Here is a 20,322-nt window from a genome sequence, read left to right as displayed (position 1 = left end):
CATATCACCTTATCTGAAAAGTTTAGGCTCTAAAGAAAACACTCAGTTTAAAATACCTTTTAGGTATATTAAATCTTTAGGCTGAAGATTACAGCATGTGTTTTCTCTTTGGTGAGTAGCTGTTTGTCTCACTTTATTTACTTGGTATTGGGTATTTGTCAATGTCATTTCATATCTGCAGAAAATTCATACGTTCTATGGAAGTATGTATGTGTGTGAGTGTGCTGAAGGTCACATGACTATTTCATCCTATTTGGTGGAGCAGCTTGACTTTTTTCCCTTGCTTTTGGTGATGGTTGTGAGTGCAGAAGTTGATTGACAGATGCATGCCAGAAACCCCCATTCTCCTTTTCAAAGACTACATATGATGGATTGCGATCTTTCAGCTCAGCAGGACACAGGGACCATGCAAGCTGTAATTGGTCAGGTATGGAGTCAGCCATTTCTCAACTCCCCTTTTATTTTTTTTTTTTTTTCACAAGGGTCTAACCATATGATTCACATAATTCATATTTACAGTACCATCTTTCTATCTGTATCTTCAGCTACCAGCGAGTGTAGTACTGAAAGTGAGAAAGGCAAAAGAAACACAATAATCTGGCCAGGGAATCACTAGAAAAACCTAAATTCCAATCCTTTTCTTCTAATAAACCCCGTTTATAATTCAGTCTGAGCTTTACCAAATCAATGTATTTATTAATTTGCTGTTTTATTTTGTTTAAATATGCTGAAGTAGAGGAACTGAGAAGTGAAAGTGTTATGTTTGCTGGGGAGTTGCTTTCTATTTGTAATGCTGTTCATTATTTTTATATTGACTGTATTCTTGTACTAGATGCTGTGGCTTTTATTTTTTATTTTTATTTTTTCTTCTTATACTCCTAATCCAGATAATGTGTGATTGAGCTTAGTAAACGTAGTAGTCTTTGCTGCTGCAGAGGGGCAGCCTGCAAATTAAACACTGCCACAATCTGAAAGGTCCAGGTGGTCTGCTCGTGCTTCCTAATGCAATCCAGCACAACAGCTTTAATAAACAGCTCTATTTAGTTCTCCCTCCCTGTATCCAGGGAAGTGAACTGGTCTGGGGCTGCTGTGATGAAATGCCAGAAGAATATCTCTCAAAGGCCTCACAAGCTGATTTTTAGAGCTTTTCCGTTTTGTCGTCTTTGTCTTCCAAATGGGTCAGTGAGTCCTTCTCTTTCTGTTTTGTGATTTCTGATAAGTCTGTAGTTTTTATATGTGTGATTTAACCATGCTGTTTTGAGCTTTATCCAGAAGAGAGAAGAATCATTGTCTTTTCATTTGCTTCAAATAATAACCTGAAGTGGGGAAAGAAATTATTTTGTTCTGATGAACAGGGAGGGCTGTTTTCCTGTGAAAGCAGTCGGAGTCAGATGTGGGTGCCTGTTTTTATTTTTCTAACAAAATTTTAAGTGCTCAACACTTTCTCGTTAACCACTGACTTGTAAATCAGTCTCTGGTAAAGGGTATTTTTTGAACTCTCAAAAGTTTGTGGTTTTTTGCATATGTTTCCAGTATAGTGAACGCATGCTGCTGAGGTGATGACATAGTATTTGTTTTCTATATGTTGATATGATGGTAGAAAAATACGCGTTCTACACACTGTTTTCAACTAAATTATGGCAAAGCACCGAAGTCCCTCAAAGCACATGGTTTATTAATACCATCGTACATAGTAATGCATTTCTGGGCGGAAAATGTCAAATATGTAATACCATGTTTACCACAGACTTTTATTGCTTTAAATATTTTAAAAATAGAAGATGCATTTTTTATTAAAAATCCTCCAAACATTAACAGCTTTCTATTAGGCTGGCTTATACCTAAAAAGTGGGGCATGCTTGGCAGTACTACAGTGTGCAAAAAGATGTATTTTAGACTGTATTAATTACCTTTTTGTTTTACTTGTTCAGTCGTACAGAAATATACTAAATGATTCTAAGGCAGATACAATGGCAAGGTTTTGAGCAAGTACACTTGACAGAAAATGTACCCTGAAATCTTTATAAATCTGAAAGCTAGTAATATCTCTTTAATGTAACTTTTGTTTTCACATGTAAGAAAGTGTAAGTTAGCTATTTATGTTTAAGGTTTGCCAACTCTCAGAAAGTGGTTTTGAGGCTGGAAATGGTAGAAGGAATTTTTTCTGTGTGTAACATTCCATATTTCATGAATTAAAAAAAGTTTAGTGAATGTCTGGAAAAATGTTGATATCATATATTAGTGCATTTCATTTCCTAAAATTAATAGGAAGAGCATGTACTTAAAAGAAAAATAAATTTAGGTGTTTTAGGTGACTAACTTCTGTGTATTTTCTGTGTTAGACTTTATAGATGTTATTTTTCTGAAACTTACTGTCTTAGGTGCTGCAAACATTTTTTTTCAGATCAGCATGTGTGCATATTTACATTTCATATATGTAAGTGTGCGCATCAAAATGTGTTCATAAATACACAAAATTTTTAAGGGTGTTTTTGTTTTGATTAATTGTCCAATGTTTGGTTGTTATTAGCTATGTGTTAAGATAGAATAAAAAGTTTAAAAATATTTTTTCTGCATTTTCTGGTTGCATAATAAAGGGATCTCAGCTCAATCAGTATAATTATCATATTCTGCTGAAAATAGACATAGACTTTCTGTATAAACTTTAAGAGAAAATAACTATCAAAAGGCAAGCCCTATGGCAGAGAATCTTTCCACATTGTAAGTCTTTGTATTGATAAATTGTTAAAGTTTGCATATTTAGTAGTTGCATAATTTTAGAAGAGACATTTCCTGACACTGATAGAAAAAGTTCTTAAAAGTCTTTGTTAACTTTCAAACCTCCAAACCCCCAAAATTGGATAAATGTTTATAATTTGGCCTTTTTATGTTAGCATTGTATTTTTTTCAATCGTGAGATTGAGGTTTTTTTGCTAATCCTGCAGATGTAGCTCTAAATTCAGTCTTGTTTGCTGCTAATGGAATGTGAACTTGCCTAATTAAAAATCCAAACTGTACATGTATACCTGATGGAATGGAGATCAGGCACACTAGCAGTTTTTTGCAGTTCAAGCATTAGTCTGTGTATGACACAAATGGAATAGCAGGAGCATACTGATTTAAAGGCATTTTCAGCACCAAGTACTTGTTCATCATTAAATGCATTTTTGACCTTTTTTATTTTTTAAAAAAATCTAGATTTCATCTGTCTTTAACCACCAGTCCACAGTGTTTCCCACTGGTGATGGCAATGGTGGGCAGAGTGCTACAATCCTGACCATAACCCAGCGCCTGGGTGTACTGGGTTCAGGGTGCAGAATTGCTTGTGAACCTTCCCTCTGGATTTTTTCCTCCCCCAAGCAAGCAATAAAACAGCCAAGTACTCTGAAGAACAACCTCCTTGCCTTGTGTGTCAAGATCTAGAAGCTCATTGCTCATTGTGATTTTGATTCATAACTGGAGTGTTTGGCATGAAACCCTGATCCCTGCCAGCAATAGTCTGTAGCATCCTTCCTTGCATGCCAAACCGCAATATCCAGTATTTCTTCAATTGTGTTTTGGTCTTGTAGAAATTATTAGCTGGATTTTATGCCATAGTCCCTATATATCCTGAGCCCATCTGAATTAGCAGGTAATTAAATGTGTCATCTAATCATTCCAATGATGTTGTAATTTATCTGCTTTGTATGCTTTCTAAACACTCTGCTATACCGTTTTTCTTATTCTTTTTTCCCTCCATCTTATTTTTTCCTTTTTTTTTTTTTTTTTTCTCCTTCCTTCAGACCTGAGCTTGTGAGTGACAGGTTAGTTCATCAGCATTACAGCCCTCCTGTTTTTGTCTCGTCTCATGCAGACAGGTCACTGTGTCCAATCACCCTTCTGGCTCTGCTGTCCCCAGGGGAGCCCAGGCCAGCCTGCCATCTTGATCCACCGGCCCCAGGGCCCGGGCTGGCTGCACATTTCTGTGTTCTCAACTGGGAAAGGGGAGGGGAGCAGCTTAAATTAGATCTCTGTAATATCGAGAGGAAGCAGATTAGGTAGCGTTCTTCTTCAAATAAGCATGTGTTTGCAAGTTATTATTGCTGTGTTTGAGTTCTCTTTCTACAAGTTTAGCGTGTTTATTTCTGTATTTCAATGGTATCCTCCATGTGATCTCACCATATAGTAAAAACTATTTATGCAAGGGTAAACATGCTCTTTTCCCACAGAGAGTTCTCTGAAGCCCAATTTATTAATCTGATACATTGCTACAGCCAGTGTGGGTCTTTCTGTTCTGTGTCAGTTTGTTGCCATTTTTAATTTTTTTTTGTGTTCTTCCTCATGATTAACCACAATAGAACATGTTTCAGAGAAGCCATTCCTTTTGTAACTTTTGGTCACTTTTCAGAAGTTTAATCTGTTGTCAGTGTTGTTTTATAATGCAGACTAATATGTATCCAGGAGTTTAATTTCTACCAAATGAAGATCAGATCTATAATGTTATTTTGTCTTGAGCAATATCTACATTATTTTTCTTGTAGCAGTAGAGAAGTTCTTTTTCTCTTGGAATATCTGTTTCCAGCTCTAATCTAATACAAAGATTTGCCTGTAACATATATAAACAGATAATAACCATATTACATGTAAATTTAGGACCCACTTTTATAAGACAGCAAGGAATTGTGCCCTTTTGTCTGCAGTTTGGGACAAATCCTGTTCTTTCAAATAAGAATTAGACCCATCACTGTAAGAATAAATGAGAATAAACTACTGTAAGAATAAACTACTTGCATAAATAAGGCCAGACTACCTGTCCCCTTGGCTACTTGCTGTGAATCCAGAGCAAACGTTGTAGTCCTTTGCAGTCACCAGCAGTGGCTTTCTGCAGTTCAAGACTGTGAGGGAGAGACCTATGGACAGGCACACATTGACTGGTTTTTTTCAGCAGTAGAGAGACAATGTAAACAGTAAGAAATATGTTTGAAAAACTTCAAAACCGTACTTTTTAATATTTATGAACAAGCTGGTACTCTGATAATGAAGCATTCCATCTTTGCAGAAACCCACTGTAGTATACAGTCTCTAGAATACTGTGTCCCTAAGAATTATTATTGTAAGGAGATGCAGGAATGTGGCTGTAATATTTTACAGTATAAATATTTGTTGTAGAGGACTTTGGATCTTGTTAATTTAATATATGTAAATTCTTTGGTCCTAGGCCTGGATTCCAGTAAAAGAATGCATTTTTCTGTTGACTTCTGTTTTTACAGCAGAAAAGATGAATTTTTATGATTCATACTTAAAAAGATTTTTATTCTTTTCACACCAAAATTGGATTTTAATTGAAATCAGCTTTCTAAAAACATCTCTAGTATTTTTTTCTTATTGAATTTCTTTATTCTTTTCTGTTCTGTACCACTGTGCTGTCTCATCTGTGGGTCAGGCCAGCCAATTAAGAGGTCAAATTTTAAAAAAGCTGTGATTTGCACTCTGCGTATATTCACTATATTCTAATTGTAGGAGAAAAATGAAGTACATCAAATGACCTTTAAATTGCTGGACAAGTGACACTCCTCCAGTGATGTAGATCATTATCTTTTGGCAATGCATTTACATTCAAGTACCTCTCTTATGTTTCCTAGATTCTAGACTGATAAACTAAATATCAGTCTGGCCCATTTTTGTGTGTACAGTGCATAGAAGTGACTGCTGAGCCTCTTATCTTACAGTGACCTGTAGCTGTAACAAGACTTTTATTTTTCTTCTCTGATCTTAACTGCAACTCAAATGGAAGAAAATAAAAGGACAATCGAAGAGAAATTGTATGCAGCACTTTCAACATTAGATGAAGATATGGCAAAATATTCTTTTTTCCTGTGATTTACATCGTTCAGCAACATTAGTAATGTGGCTTTTTATTCTAAAATTCTAAAAACGGAAGAACCTCAGATCAGGCAATTTTGAATATGTGAAAATTTCTCTCTCACTAAACTTAACTAGACTTAAGCATGTACTTAAAAGTTGGTCAGCAAATCACTTAAGCCCATAAGAAGTCTGCAATTGCTAAATCTTCCAGTGCACAGAATGATATGGAATTCGATGGAACTCCTCACATGTATATAACGATTGGCAGGATCTATTCCAACAAGCCTATTGTGTTACTGCTCCTGCTAATAAATATAACAAAGTCTGGCTTAAATGCTAATTAAATAATTGTTATACAAACTGTTTTACAATTAGAACTGGCTATTAAGAATAAAGATGGTAACTCAAGGGTCTTGAATGCTTGCTTTTTGAGGATATCAAGGCTACAGGTAAATGGACTATCACTCCACGGGTTTTGTTTCGATGTTGGCTTCGAAACCTCTGTGATGTGTAGTACTTTCCCTTCAAAAGAGAAATATTAGTTGATGTTTGCTGCTGATTCTCTGTTGACTGGTAGTGCTGTTCTACAGTAGTGCTTTATCTAACTGTTAGATCAAAAGAAAATTTTTAAGATCAAGGGACTGTTCTAAATTTCTAGGTATTCTTAAAAGAGGTAGTGGGAGAAAGCTTCATTAAAAAAAAAGTTGGGGGGAGAAAGAGGGTATGAAAAAATCTTTATTTCAAACAATCCTTACCTGATGAATTATATAAGTTAAATTTTCTTAAGCTGTTTAGAATAGATTTTGTAGTTACTGATAAGCCTGTCTTATCTATATTTCTATATGTCATACTAAATATAGCAAAACTATCTCTAACAAACTTTTACTCACATGAGTAATAGCAATTGATTAATGACTGAAGGTTTAAGAAATTATTTTCAGAGATGAGGGCCTCATAAATGCATCTTGCTCACTGCTGTAGATGTTCAGCTGTCCCATGTCATTTGCACGTGTGAATGAGGATTTACAGGGCAGAACTCCAATAGTTGGTCTTGTCAAAACACATAGGTCTTGTCTTGGAGGGCTTTCCTCTGCCACCTTACTGTAAAAGAAATCCAATAATTTGACAAGCCGTGCACAAAATCACACTTGAGAGAATAATTTTTGACCCTGTGATATTTCCAGTGAGTGTTATCTAAAACTACTTGCTAAATATGACCTATCCCCAAAGGTGACTCATTCCAGGATGGGGTTGTGAATCCACAAATAGGGAAGGGCATTGTAAAGGGAAATAGAACCTTAAGTAAAAGAAGGAAAAAAAATGTTAAAATGTAACTTAGTACTCTTTCAGTTGTTGATTCCATTAAATAACTTTTATTTTATAAGTTGCTAGCATTTTCAGGGATCTTGGACTCATGTCCATTTGGAAGACACAATCCAGCTATGGGATGGCACTTACAAAAAGAAAATATTACAGGGCAACAGTAAAAGACGAGTGTTTTTTAACTATGCCCTGCTATGGAAACAAATTTCAAGAAACAGAAAATAACAGACCATGAGTTTTTTGCAAGCAAATTAGTGAAAGTCATGTTAATACTATTATACAACTGCTGTTAGACATATGGTAAGTGGTACTTCTGTATCAGAATGTTGTACTTTTCACCAAACTGTTTACATGTCTAACTGCGTTTTCACTTACAAATCCAAATTATGGAGCTCTAACACAGTTTTTCCTTGAGCTTTTCTTATGTATCAAGTGCAATGAAGTTTTACCAGAATAAAAAGCTGATGGCTTTAGCCCTGGAAGACATCCCTTTTTTTTTTTTTTTTTTTTTTTTTGGAAAATAAATAGCTAAATATAGATTTGCAGCACAGACTAAGAGTGAAACAGCAATATCAATGACTGGAATGTTTCATATCCTTGTTTCAAACTTATGAACTAAAACCACACTGTCTCCCATCAGTGGCAAATTAGCAACAGCTTTCATTTTTCACAGTACATCACGTTAAAGGCTGTCATTGTTTTGGGTTTTTTTTAAATTACAACAATGGAGAAATGTTCGCAATTGTTACTGAACACACCTTAAAAAAAAAAAAAAGCTAAAGATGCAAATAATTCTGATAATGGTTAAGTCTGGTATTTCTGACACTGTCACTGGGTCCATAACCTTTGCTACTAGAACTAGATGCTGCCAAGTGCTGAATGTGTCTAGAGTCCTGGCTTTGTTAGTAGGACACTGTTCCAGTGAAATAATATAATCTGGAATAAAGAAGAATTATGGTGTTATAGGAAACTAAGAGTTATTGCAAGATTGCTGGCCATTAAATCTTACCTTCGCTTTGCTGTGCCCATCCCTTTCTGTGTACAAAATGTGCTTCACATTTTTCAAATGGATTATATAAAGCAGAAATAGTATCTCATTTGTATAATTCTAATCTTTTGGAAGAAAGGTTGTAAGTTGTGGCAAATGTAAAAGTGGCTTCTAATGTGTAAGAATAAAGCAGAAAATACCTAACTCGTTTTGCTTAGTGTCAGTCATGATGATTTATCATTATAGTCAGGGCAAACTATGATCTTGGAGCAGAAACAATTTTGGCCATTAAGAGGGAAAAAAAACAACTCCAAAACCCAGAATGTTCCAGTTTGATTCTTATGTCCTTAGGGTTGCAATATTGAATTCAGAATTGGGGAAGCTTAATCTTGCAGCCAGATTTGACAAGATGCTGGTTGAGCAGTAGGCAGAAGTGATGGTTTGTGTGTTGTAATGCCCATGGTGGGAAATAAAGAAAGATAACAAGATTTTTTCCAGAAGTCTGTGTGCAGTATTCACCACCTGCTCCAGCTTGTCACCAAAGTAGGCAAGAAAACTTTTTGTGTGCAAGTTGGTGAGCAACACTTAAAATTTCAAAGCCTGACAGATGATAAACTTGGAGTGCTGTAAAACAGCTTGTGAAGGGTTCACGATAGCTCTAAACGCAGCTATCTGTTTGTTTTGGTGCTATTGCTTATTTAAAGGGTGATCATGGAACCATTTGAGCACATCCATAAGTATCCCCACAACTTATTGGGAAAGTTCACATGAGCAGCACATTGTGCATTCAACATTGTAAGGCTAAAGGGTTGGATCTCCTCTGGTTGCAAGAGGATATAGACATGTACTGCTGGAAAAAATAAGCCAGTTCTCCATCTACACTCAGTTAATTCTGGAGAGTAGAAATCCATATGTGTGTATGTGTGTGTGTGTGTGCATGTGTGTGTGTGCATTGGGGTGTGTAGCCAAAAACCTGGAGGCTGAAACTGAAATTGGCAGGTGTTTGGAAAATAAAACCTGGATTTTGAATAGTCAAACAACAACACAAAAAAGCTGAAGATTGGAGTTTCTTCCCCTAAATGTATTGTTTTCTGTTTATTTTTTAAGTTCATAATGGATTTTAGCAAGAAGAGAAATTTAGAGTTGCCCCCTAACTAGGGATTTAGAGTGACTCTGTAATGAATTTTAACCCAAGAGGCACTGTGGGTATTCAGCAAACCTTTGTTCTACTCAGCTCATGTCCTTATGCTAGACCCATCACTGTAGTTATTAGATCTCAAAGATTACATTCTTTGATCTAGTGCTTTCTAAATCCTTAAACCACGGTTTATTTATTTAAAAGGTTATATCCAGCATTGGATTGGATTGTAAAGTACCCTTTGACTCTCATGAAGGACACAGAAGAAACAGATGCTTCTGAGGGCATTTGTCCTTCTGACCATGAAGTACCACAGCATTTTATTGAATTAAGAATTGCACAAAAATCTGTGCTTTTAATCAGTCCAGTGTGTTGAGATGATTTTTTTTACCTCTATGGTATCATGATGTTATTCATTTGTGATACAACAAACACAAAGGTATATAAGTGAATTTCAGTTACACTTTTAATTAAAAACAAAAAAAAAGCTGCAAAGTAGCCTCATATTTCCCTAAGAATATAAATAAAAGCACACTAAACCTCAAACAGATGTTTAACATGAGCATGTTCAGGATGGGTTCTTGGGGGTCTCTTTTCTATCTGATAGTTACCAAGATTCATTAGAAGTAAATCTGTGGAGCTAAACAGAGTTACATTTGGACAAACAGGATCACCAGCAGCCTTTAAGGTTATTCTGTCAAATTCAGAAGCCCTTACATGAGCAAATTTGCCAGTGTAGTCTACGAGGTGTGAATAATTAGTGATTCCTAGGATAACCAGAAAGAAGGCATAGAAAGGAAAAGAGAACACTAAAATTAAACTCAGTTTGCTCCATCCTGACTGATATTAATTATATTCTCTCCAAATGGATCTTTAAATTTTTTTCCTAATCAGTCCTACTAGGCAAACTGTAAAAAAACTTTTATGTATATTCCCTTAATTTTGGAAAAAGGAGACTGAAATTGGCATCTGAAAAGAAAAAAATCACTAAAAAATGGTGGTTATTTTTTCATTTTTGTAATGCTTGTGTTTGGCTATTTATCCTTATTGAGAAGTTCAACCACTGGAGATAGTAGCCTAATGTTGCTTTATAGTGGAATCTCTTTATACCATCTGGAAGTACAAACCAGCTGAAAAGTGGGTTGTAACAGTAATTTATTTATGCGTACTTTAAAGTTCCTTTATATTTCCATGAATGGTAGAAACCCAGATTGATGTAAATAAAGATAGAATCCAAATAAATGGACTAGAATTTCCATCTTTTTCAGATGGAAATGAAAAATGGATAGGCAGAAATCAGACTGGGGGAAAAGAGGAAGGAGAAAGCCTTATTTAGTTACAGATATCCATTAACAGACGAGGTGAAAGTTCCAAATCCTGTTTTATTGGCCTCCATCTATATCCTTGCTGTCAGTGATGAAAACATGAAAAGGAGGGAAGAGAGCACTACTCAAACCATAGTAGTCAGAGTTGCTTTCTCAATCAATTTGGTTTTAAAATGAATATATTTAAAACAAAAGGCTTAGTCTAGTTCTTTTCTTTTTTCTTTTTTTTTTACCCCGTGGGCTGCAGTGTTGCTGGCTGTGACTTTTGACAAAGATATATCTTTCCAGAGCATTATTCCGTTAGTATACCTGGATTAGTGAAAAAGAAATCAAATTAAATTCATAGGAATTAATGTAATAGGAATCAATAAAATTCTCTCTTTCTATACTTTCTATTTCAAGTTGCATTCTTCAACAACTAGTCAAAGGGTGAATAAAAACAGTAAAGAGAAAAAAGCAAAGCAATGAATGACATTTATGCTAATGAGGAATACCTTAAAATTAGTCAGACATAGAAAAAATATTAAAATAGCAATTTTGGCATCAACACAAGAATTTCCTTTGAAATTTTGAGGAGCTTCCTACTCCATTTTATTTCATAATCCCTTTTAAATGGGAACATAGGAGGCTTAAGGGATTCTGCGAAGTTGTGAGATATTTCTCTCTTTGCTTCCCCATTTTGTGAGAGCCTAAGGGAAAAATATTGGCAGAACTTGTAGAACCTTCTATAATTGAAGTAGCCCAGTATTTCCTATTTTAAGACCTTTGCTGCTGCTCTTAGTATTTCCACCTGGTTGGCTAACTCTTCCTGAATACTTTTAAAGGCAATTTCTGCTAAAATACTTCAGTGGTTCCCAAGGAAGATAGGGAAATATGGGATATTTTTGCCCATTTAAAAAATGCGTCATAATTAAGAGTAAAACTCTGAATGTGGTGAGGAGTAGGATCATTGGAATTAACATATCTCTTTGGGTATCCTGTGACAAGCCACCCATGCTTGATTATATTCAAAGCCTTTGAAAAATCTAGTTGGCACATGTTTACTTTGGAACTCTAAATAGCTACATCCCCTAAAAATTCACAGAAAAAGGAACCTCAGAAAATCACCTGCACATGGACAGAATCAGTTTATCTGAGTCACATCCGACAGGTATTTGTGTAAGTGCTTGCTGAAAAACTCCATCCAATTCCAAACTCCATGAGCACCAATTCCACAGTATCTTTATCCTATTCATTGCACCAAGTAAAGCCCATATCTTCTTACCTCTTTTAGGAGTATCAGATTATTTCTGTGCCCCTTGAAATACTAGCTCCCCACTATGCCTGTCTTGGGAAATGTCAGAGGTGACACCAGGGACTCTTTACTGACCATATTCACGGGGGATGGGGAAAAGAGAATGTGTGATTCAAATGAAGACAGGAAAAAAGCTAGGGAAGATAAAAGATATGGAGTGAAACAATAAATGCACAAGTAGTCAACCAGGACTAGGGAGTTACAAGACATGGAGAAGTAGGAGCCTGAAGGAAGAGTGGATCCAAGAGAGGTTTGGATCTATGAGGGACAGTAGGGAAGAAAGACTTGCCCTGTGTGTGGGCAAACCTAGATGAAAGAAACAAGGGAAAGGGTACTGGTTTGTGATAAAGACAGAAATAGAAAACCCATGGGGAAGGTTCCCAGAGAAATTTCTGATGGCAAATCTCACTGGCAGAATTTCTTAGTTCTTTAAAACATATAAATCTACACACGCAAAATGTGCAAAATAATATTTGTACTGCGGAGCAACATAATTCAAATAAATTGTTTTTCTTGTAAATATATATGATAATGACCCTTTACATAAACAACTATATTGTTTATGTAACAACTTCACAGTTTTGGTTATTTTAGTGTGACTTCTTTCTCAATATTATAGTTGATATATACTGTTATTTTGCTCCCTAGAAAATGTGGGAAGTTTACGTATGTGTGTATGTATATATACATACACATATATACACATGTATATATTTATTCTGGGCCAAATGCCAAATTCTAAAAATGTATTGTTCTATCTTAAGGGGGGAGGTTGTTGTCTTTGCATGATTTTAAAAGATTAAAGAAGATATATTTTCAAGAAAAAGTAACTTTGACTAAAGCACTCAAACTGTCCTGCTTATTAAATATCAGACATAAACATACAGGCTTTTATTCCTCTTTCATAGGAATGAAATGCTGAATTTTCATTTTGAATGAAAAATTTCACAGAGATCTTGCCATTACTATTTCCAACAGACAAAATCTATCAATTTACCAAACAGTTTTTTTAGAACAGTGACCTGCATCTAGATTTTGGATATATGTATAGACACTGATCTTTGCACAAAGTAGACACATTAAGCCCCTGTAATAGGCAAAACTTGGCTCTTGATTCTCCACTGCCTCATCTAGTTATTTACAATATTAGAAATGGAAGCATTGCAAAGCCAAGTGCCTTTTTTCACTGTAAGTGTTCAATATAGTCCCTCTACTGCAAAGTAAAAGCTTCAGGTTCCTATGGAGAAACAACATTGGATTATCATTTGAACAAATATAATTACTACTATCAGCAACATGAAGTCACTTTAATTGCTATACTACACTAATTTTATCTCTGACAGGAGGGGATAATTTTCTGAAACTTATTTAGCTTCTCTTGAGCATTATTTACATCTATAATGTCATGTATGATTTAGTAAGAGACTTGTTACCATGCTGAAGGAACTGGGAATAGGTATTTGGTACACACCAGGGTGATGTGCAAAGGGGAAACAGTAAGGACTGACATGGGGTGTGAAAAAGGTGGGGCTAGAAGAAAGCAGGAGACACAGTGTGGAAGGAGTTAGAGGTGTTTTGGTAAGGTTGAAAAATTGAGTTATTTTTCTAATAAGTTTTTTATGGTTGTATATATTGAACTGATTCTAATAAGGACTCAGAAAGGTGAAAAGATTAGGAATAGTAGCCAAGATTACATGGCAGCAGAGAGCTGTGCCAAACAGTTGTGTGCAAGAAAACTGAGGATAATAAAAGTACATCCATGTTATATCCTTTTTCTTCACCTTTATCCATTCAGCATGAGCTCAGATCCAAGTTCAGGGGCCTATCCTGCAAGGCATCAGCAAACCATGCTTGTGGTAGTGGTGCAGCAAGAACTGAAAAAAGCATAAAAACCCAAGCTCCATTCTGTCACCTTCCAGTTCTGTGTCAGTGCATTACAAAGCTTTTAGCTCTAGCAAAATTAATCACCTTAATTCCATTTTTATTCCTTAACTGAAGGTAGATTGGCACAGGAATTGTCTGGTGGCAAATCTGGGCACACATTGTTTCAGATAAAGTTTACAAAACCAAGAACAAGTCTATGAAGCTGTCTCTAGATGTGACTTACATCCAGACCTGTTCTGTTAGCAGAGGTGTTGCTGGCCATGGTATCAATCCCTCCCTCAACGTGATTTAATGATTTTTTGAAGTTGCTTTTCTAAAAGACAGTTTATTTCTTGGTCAGTATCTTTCTGCTTTGAATCAACTTTGGCTTGGTTAATGCCACCTTGGACACTGACTGTATCTGCAGCTGTCTCCAGCATGAACATAGGATAAAGCATAGGAGGATAGAGTATATATTTTATCTCCCCCTTTCATGATTTCATCTCTTCCCTTCAGGGTAGAAAAAGAAAAGAATAATTATTAAGTTTTACTAAAATAATAATTTTTTTCCCCTCACAAATGAACTGATAAGAATGGGATTTGTGGGCAAGCTCGCATCAGAATCTGAGGTGTGTAGGCGTACAGTTGAGTCACTTCATGCTGCAGTCCCATGTCAGAAAATATTTGGGTAACCATTTTTAAAAGACTGTGATTTGTTTCTGAGTTGCTTCCTAAATCAGAGTTATGAAATACAGATCAAAGACCCATGAAAAAGAGATGACCTCTTCTAAGAATATGGGAAGAGTGTGGCCAGCCAGTCAGCTGAGGTGATCTTTCTCCTCTCCCCCTAGTGAGGCCACATCTGGCGTGCTGTGCCCAGTTCTGGGCTCCTTAGTACAAGAAAGACAAGGAGAAAGTCCAGCCACAGAGGTAATTAGAGGTCTGTAGTGTCTCATTAGGAGGGACTGTGGAAGCTGGGCCTGATGCATATGTCAAAGGAAGTTGCCAAGAGGATGGTGCCAGACTCTTCCATGATGCTCAGTGACAGGACAAGGAATGATGGCCATAAACTAAACCACAAAAATTTCCACCTCAACATGAAGAAGTACTTCTTTATATTGAGTGTGGCAGAACATTGGAACAGGCTGCCTAGGGAGATTGTGGAGTTTCTCTCCTATCTGGATGCATTCCTGTGTAAGATATCTTGGCAGAGTGCTGGACTAGATGATCTACAGAGGCTCCTTCTAAACTTAAAAATTCTGTAATTCTGTGGTTCTCTGTGTAGTTCAAGCTTGGAAAAAGTGTGTGATTAATTTTTCCTAGTTTCAGTAGTGTCTTTCTCATGGATTATGGTTTAAAGGCTGAACCACAACCACAACAATCCCCCTGCAACAAACCAACTGGCTTTTGATAGGTGGAAAACTTTTCTTCAAGGAGGAAAGAAAGATAACAGGTGAAAAAGTAGGACATTAATGGAGAGCTTTGAAAGCTGCTTCTAAAAAGAGGAACAAAGAAATAATTATTCTGCCAGTGCATATATGAATGGGTGTAATCTTTTTCATATTGGGTTCTGTTTCCCAACAGCCTGCTGAAGGTTTTGATATTTAAGCTGCAAAGATGAGAAAGCCAGATGCATTCTCAAACCTCAGCTTTCATACTACAGCTTCATACTATGAGATTTCTTTTAGGCTAAATAAATCACAGGCAAAAACTGGATTAATTTGAGAGTCTATCCTTTGCTATGGTTAATCAAATATTACACTAACTATTGCTAACCTTTCTTCTCAACAGAAAGTGTTGGGTCTCCACTTGTAGAAGACTTCTGTATCGAAGAGGCTTATGCTTGAATATTATTATGTTAGTGTATCTTTCTCAAAGAATGTGCACCAGTGCTGCCTTGCCTTCTGTTGTGTGTCCAGTTTAGATTACCACAATACAAAAAATACATGAAGCTATTAGAGAGCATTCAGAGGAGGATGTATTGGGTTTACATGGCCAGGCTTTTCTTGTGGAGGGGCTACAGGCATGGCTTCTGTGAGGAGCTGCCAGAAGCTTCTACCATGTCTGGAAGAACTAGTCCCTGGGAGCTCCAAAGATGGACGTGCCACTGGTTAAGGCTGGGCTAATTAGAGATGATGGGAACATGGAACACCTTTGTGATAAAAGATTTAAGAGGAAAGAAAAAAAAAATGAAGAGTTTCTGTGCAGAAGTAATTGCAGCCACAAAAGAGTGAAGTGAGAATATGTGAGGTTAGCAATTCTGCAGACACCAAAGTCAGTGAAGAACTAGGGGGAGATGCTCCAGGTGTCGAAATTGAGATTACCCTGCTGCCTGTGGTGCAGACCATGGAGAAACAGCTGTGCCCCTGTAGCCCATGGAGGACCAAGGGGATGCAAAGATCCACCCACAGCCCCTGGGGCAGCCCTTGCCAGAGCAGGTGGATGCCTCAGAGGAGGCTGTGACCCCATAGGAAGCCCATGGAGAGAGAAGCCCACTCTGGAGTAGCCTGTCCTTGAAGAACTGCACCCCGTGGAAGAGTGACCCGTGCTGCAGCAGTTTGGCAAGGACTGTTGCCTGTGCGATGGGCTCACATTGCAGCACAGGGAGCTGCTGCCCAGGAGAGGGACTCATGCTGGAGAAGTTAATGGAAAGGTATTTCCCATGGGAGGAACCCCATGCTGGAGAAGAGGCAGGACTCCTCTCCCTAAGCAGCAGAAAAAACAATGGAACTAACCATAACCCCCATTCTGTCTCTCTGTGCTGCTGGGGAAGGAGGTAGAGCTGGGAAAGGGCGGGGGGGAAGGTGTTTTTAAGGTTTCATTTTATTTCCAATTATCCTGCTCTGATCTTCTTAGTAATAAATTCAGCTTATATCTCCAATTCTAGCCTGTTTTGCTCATGGTGGTATTTCGTGAGGGAACTCTGCCAGTCCTAGTCTCAACTCATGAACCCTTCATTATATTTTCTCTACTCTGTCCAGCTGCAGAGGGGAGTGAGAGAGTGGCTTTGGTGTGTGCCTGGCATCCAGTCAGCATCAACCCACCACAGAGAACCATGAGAATGGTGAAGTGCCTTGGGGGGAAGCCATATGAGGAGCAGCTGAGGTCACTTGGTCTGCTCAGCCTGGAGGAGAATTAGGGTAGAGCTCATTGTGCTCTTCAACATCTTCACAAGGGGAAGTAGAGGGGCAGGAACTTCTCTTCACTCTCATGAACAGTGAAAGGACTTGAGGAAATTGCATGAAGCTGAGCAAGAGGGGGTTTAGGTTAGATATCAGGAAAGGATTCTTCACCTAGACGGTGGTTGGGCATGGGAACAGGCTTCCCAGGGAAGTGGTCACAGCACCAAGCCTCACACATTTCAAGAAGCATTTGGACAACACTTTCAGGCACATGGTGTGACTCTTGGGGCAATTCTGTACAAGGCTAGGAGTCGGACTTGATGATCCCGATGGGTCCCTTACAACTCACCTGATTTTATGAATCTTTCTTCAGTGTACTTACATATTCTGAAGTGTTTTACAAATGCAACGTTGTTCTGCTTCTGAGCCCTTCAGTTACCTGTAAGATGAAATGGAAAAATAAGCAGTTGAGCCTAGCAATTTTACGTGGCAGTGTGTATATTGAAGTAAAGAACATGTTGCCAGTGGAGTTTAAAGGATTGCATCAATTCCAGTGTGGAGCTTGGGCAGGATATCAGCAGTGCTCAGAGGCTTCCATTGTCCACTGATAACCCAAAAGGTGAAAAAAATGTGGCTCTGTAGATGCAAATGTGCTGGCTGCCTTTTCACTGTGTTTCTCATTTCAAGAATAGATCACAGAAGTTAATGTGTGCTTGCAAACATAGCTTCTGAAGCACCTACTCTCTTCCGTATTTTTGTATTTCTATCAGGTGCTGTTTCCAGTCAAGAAGATTGTCCTCTTTCAGGTGTTTTTCCAGTATTATCTCTTTTCAGAATTAACAGTATCAGGAGATGGAGTTCAGGGCATTCATTCATTATGTATTTACTGTTTTCTAGCAAAACCCCGTAAAATAGCCTGCTTCACAGAATCAACTAGGTTGGAAAACATCTTTGAGACCATTAAGTCCAACTTATGACCTAACACCACCTTATCAACTAGTCTATGGCACTAAGTGGCACACCCAGTCTTTTCTTAAACACCTCCAGGGATGGTGACACCACCACCTACCTGGGCAGCCCATTCCAATGCCCAATCACTCCTTCTGTGAAGAAATTCTTCCTAATGTTCAGTCTAAACCTCCCTTGCCACAGTTTAAGACTGTGTCTTCTTATCCTGCCACTGGTTACCTGGGGATAAGACACTGACCCCAGGCTGCAACCTCCTTTCAGGCAGTTGTAGAGAGTGATAAGGTCTCCTCTGAGCCTCCTTTTCTCCAGGCTGAACAACCCCAGCTCCCTCAGCTGCTCCTCATGAGACTCGTGTTAATTGTATTCCAAACCCTTCACCAGCCCTGTTGCCCTTCTCTGGACATACTCCAGCATCTCAACATCCTTCCTAAACTGAGGGGCCCAGAACTGGACACAGCACTCAAGGTGTGGCCTCACCAGTGTTGAGTACAGAGAAAGAATGACCTCCCTGCTCCTTCTGGCCACACATCACATCTGTTCCTGATACAGGCCAGGATGTCCTGGCCTTCTTGGCCACATGAGCACACTGCTGGCTCATGTTCAGGCTGCCATCAATTAAGGTCCCTTTCTGCCTCGCCACTGTCCAGCCACTCTGTCCCCAGCCTGTAGTGCTGCAGGGAGTTGTTGTGGCCAAAGTGCAGGACCCAGCACTTAATCTTGTTAAACCTCATATTGTTGGATTCAGCCCATTAACCCAACCTGTGCAGGTTGCTCTGCAGAGCTCTTCTACCCTCCAGCAGATTGATATTCACACTCAACCTGGTGTCATCTGCAAATCTGCTAATGGTAGACTCAACCCCTTCATCCAGATCATCAATAAAGATCTTAAACAGGACTGGGCCCATACACAGATTCCTGGGAGACATTACCAGTGACTGGCTGCCAGCTGGATGCAGCACCATTCACCACCACTGTCTGGGCCCGGCCATCCAGCCAGTTCTTAACCCAGCAAAGAGTGCTCCTGTCCAAGCTCTGGGCTGCCAGCTTTTCCAGAAGTATGCTAAAGGGTATTTCTGTCTGTACCAAGGGAGACAAGACCTAGAATGTAGAATGCCATAATCTCATCGACTAATACAGAACCTTGTTCAAAACGTGGGCTGTGTGCATGGGCATAGTTCTGATTTTGTTTGCTAAACATGCCATAATCAATATTGCTAAACAAACCTTTATCATGAGACAGTCAGACCAACTGTAAATACTAATTAAGGACTAATCAAAAAATCTATTGAAGTTTGTGGCAAGTTTCAATGTGCTTTGAACATGTCCCAAGGTAAAGAAATAATCGCTGTTTTAGCAGGGTTCTGCCTCTACAGTTGAGAAAATTTTTTCGTTAATGAGGGACTATTTTTGTTTTCCTGAGTCCTCCCTTTGAACGTTCCAAAGCCCTCCTGTTTTTAGCTTGGTAGAAATAATGTTTACATAACAAGTATGAATGCACTGCAGAGAAGTAGAAGCAGAAAACCCTCTCTTGCTGCATAAGGAATGCCGTAGTAGAAACTCACTTGTTCAAGTAAAACACAGGGCAATTATCCAGCTATACTGTATTGTCAAGCTCCAAATCTGTTACACTTGTTTATGTATGTCTGTGGAAAAAGGATGAAAATCCTGGCTTTACTGAAGTCAACAGGGATATTTTCATTAGCTGATACTGCTTAGAGAGTTTAGTTACAGATAGTAGTTACAGGTATGGAAAGTCTATGCTAGAGACAGAACAATTCCAAATCTGCTCTGAATGATCTTGATGAACAGAGATTAAGGAAAATTTTCTAACTTCGAAAACATATGTCTTCACTAATACCCAGTATACCATGAAGGAAGTTAAAAAAACCCAAGAACCCCAAAATCTACATTCTTATTCTCAGTGGTTTAAAGAACCCCATCTTCCAAGGATGAATGTAATTTTATTGCTCCATTTTGCCTTCTGGTAGTACCTACATTTTGATGAAAACGTTCACTGCTTCAGGAGCAACAAGAACTTTCAAAACAAGATATTTATTAATTAAATATGCGTTAATACTTATTAATGACAATATTCAATACAACATTTTTATGCTTTATGTAATATTTTAGCATCACTACACAAATTTCCTTGAAATTTGTACATTAGGACCCCCGATACTTTAAAATTACTGTGGCAGCAATCTTCAAATTATATACTGCCAGGATCAAATGAATCTGCTTCGATAATGTTCTAGTCACAATAGTTTTGAGCTCTGCTTGTACGGGAAAAGCCTGGCTAAGTCAGTTATGCCCTTAAAGTTCAGAATGTGCTGCATTCCTTTGCTGGAGTATGGCCTAACCTCTGAATGGGTAAATGAGGTCAGTGTGGGATTCTTCTCTTCCTGCTCCTCAGGCCATGGGTATGCAATTGTCCTTATGAACTTGAATATACCTTT

General features: G+C 38.0%; 1 protein-coding gene across 4 annotated transcripts in view; it reads left to right on the top strand.

Moving 5' to 3' along the window:
• The first annotated feature begins 291 nt into the window (after window positions 1–291).
• POU6F2 (POU class 6 homeobox 2) overlaps window positions 292–20,322 on the top strand; it is a 324,363-nt gene continuing 304,332 nt past the window's right edge. For 3 of the 4 annotated variants that reach the window (XM_088167824.1, XM_088167813.1, XM_088167808.1), the window contains exon 1: window positions 292–427. In XM_088167824.1, coding sequence (XP_088023950.1) covers window positions 323–427 — 105 coding nt within the window. In that variant the 5' untranslated portion in view covers window positions 292–322. Of the gene's footprint in view, window positions 428–971; window positions 1,179–20,322 lie in introns of those variants that run through there. The other variant, XM_088167819.1, reaches the window with a different exon arrangement.

Source organism: Sturnus vulgaris, chromosome 1 (assembly GCF_052056855.1).
Source record: "Sturnus vulgaris isolate bStuVul1 chromosome 1, bStuVul1.hap1, whole genome shotgun sequence".
Lineage (NCBI taxonomy): Eukaryota > Metazoa > Chordata > Aves > Passeriformes > Sturnidae > Sturnus > Sturnus vulgaris.
This window is presented reverse-complemented; position numbering and strand designations above follow the sequence as displayed.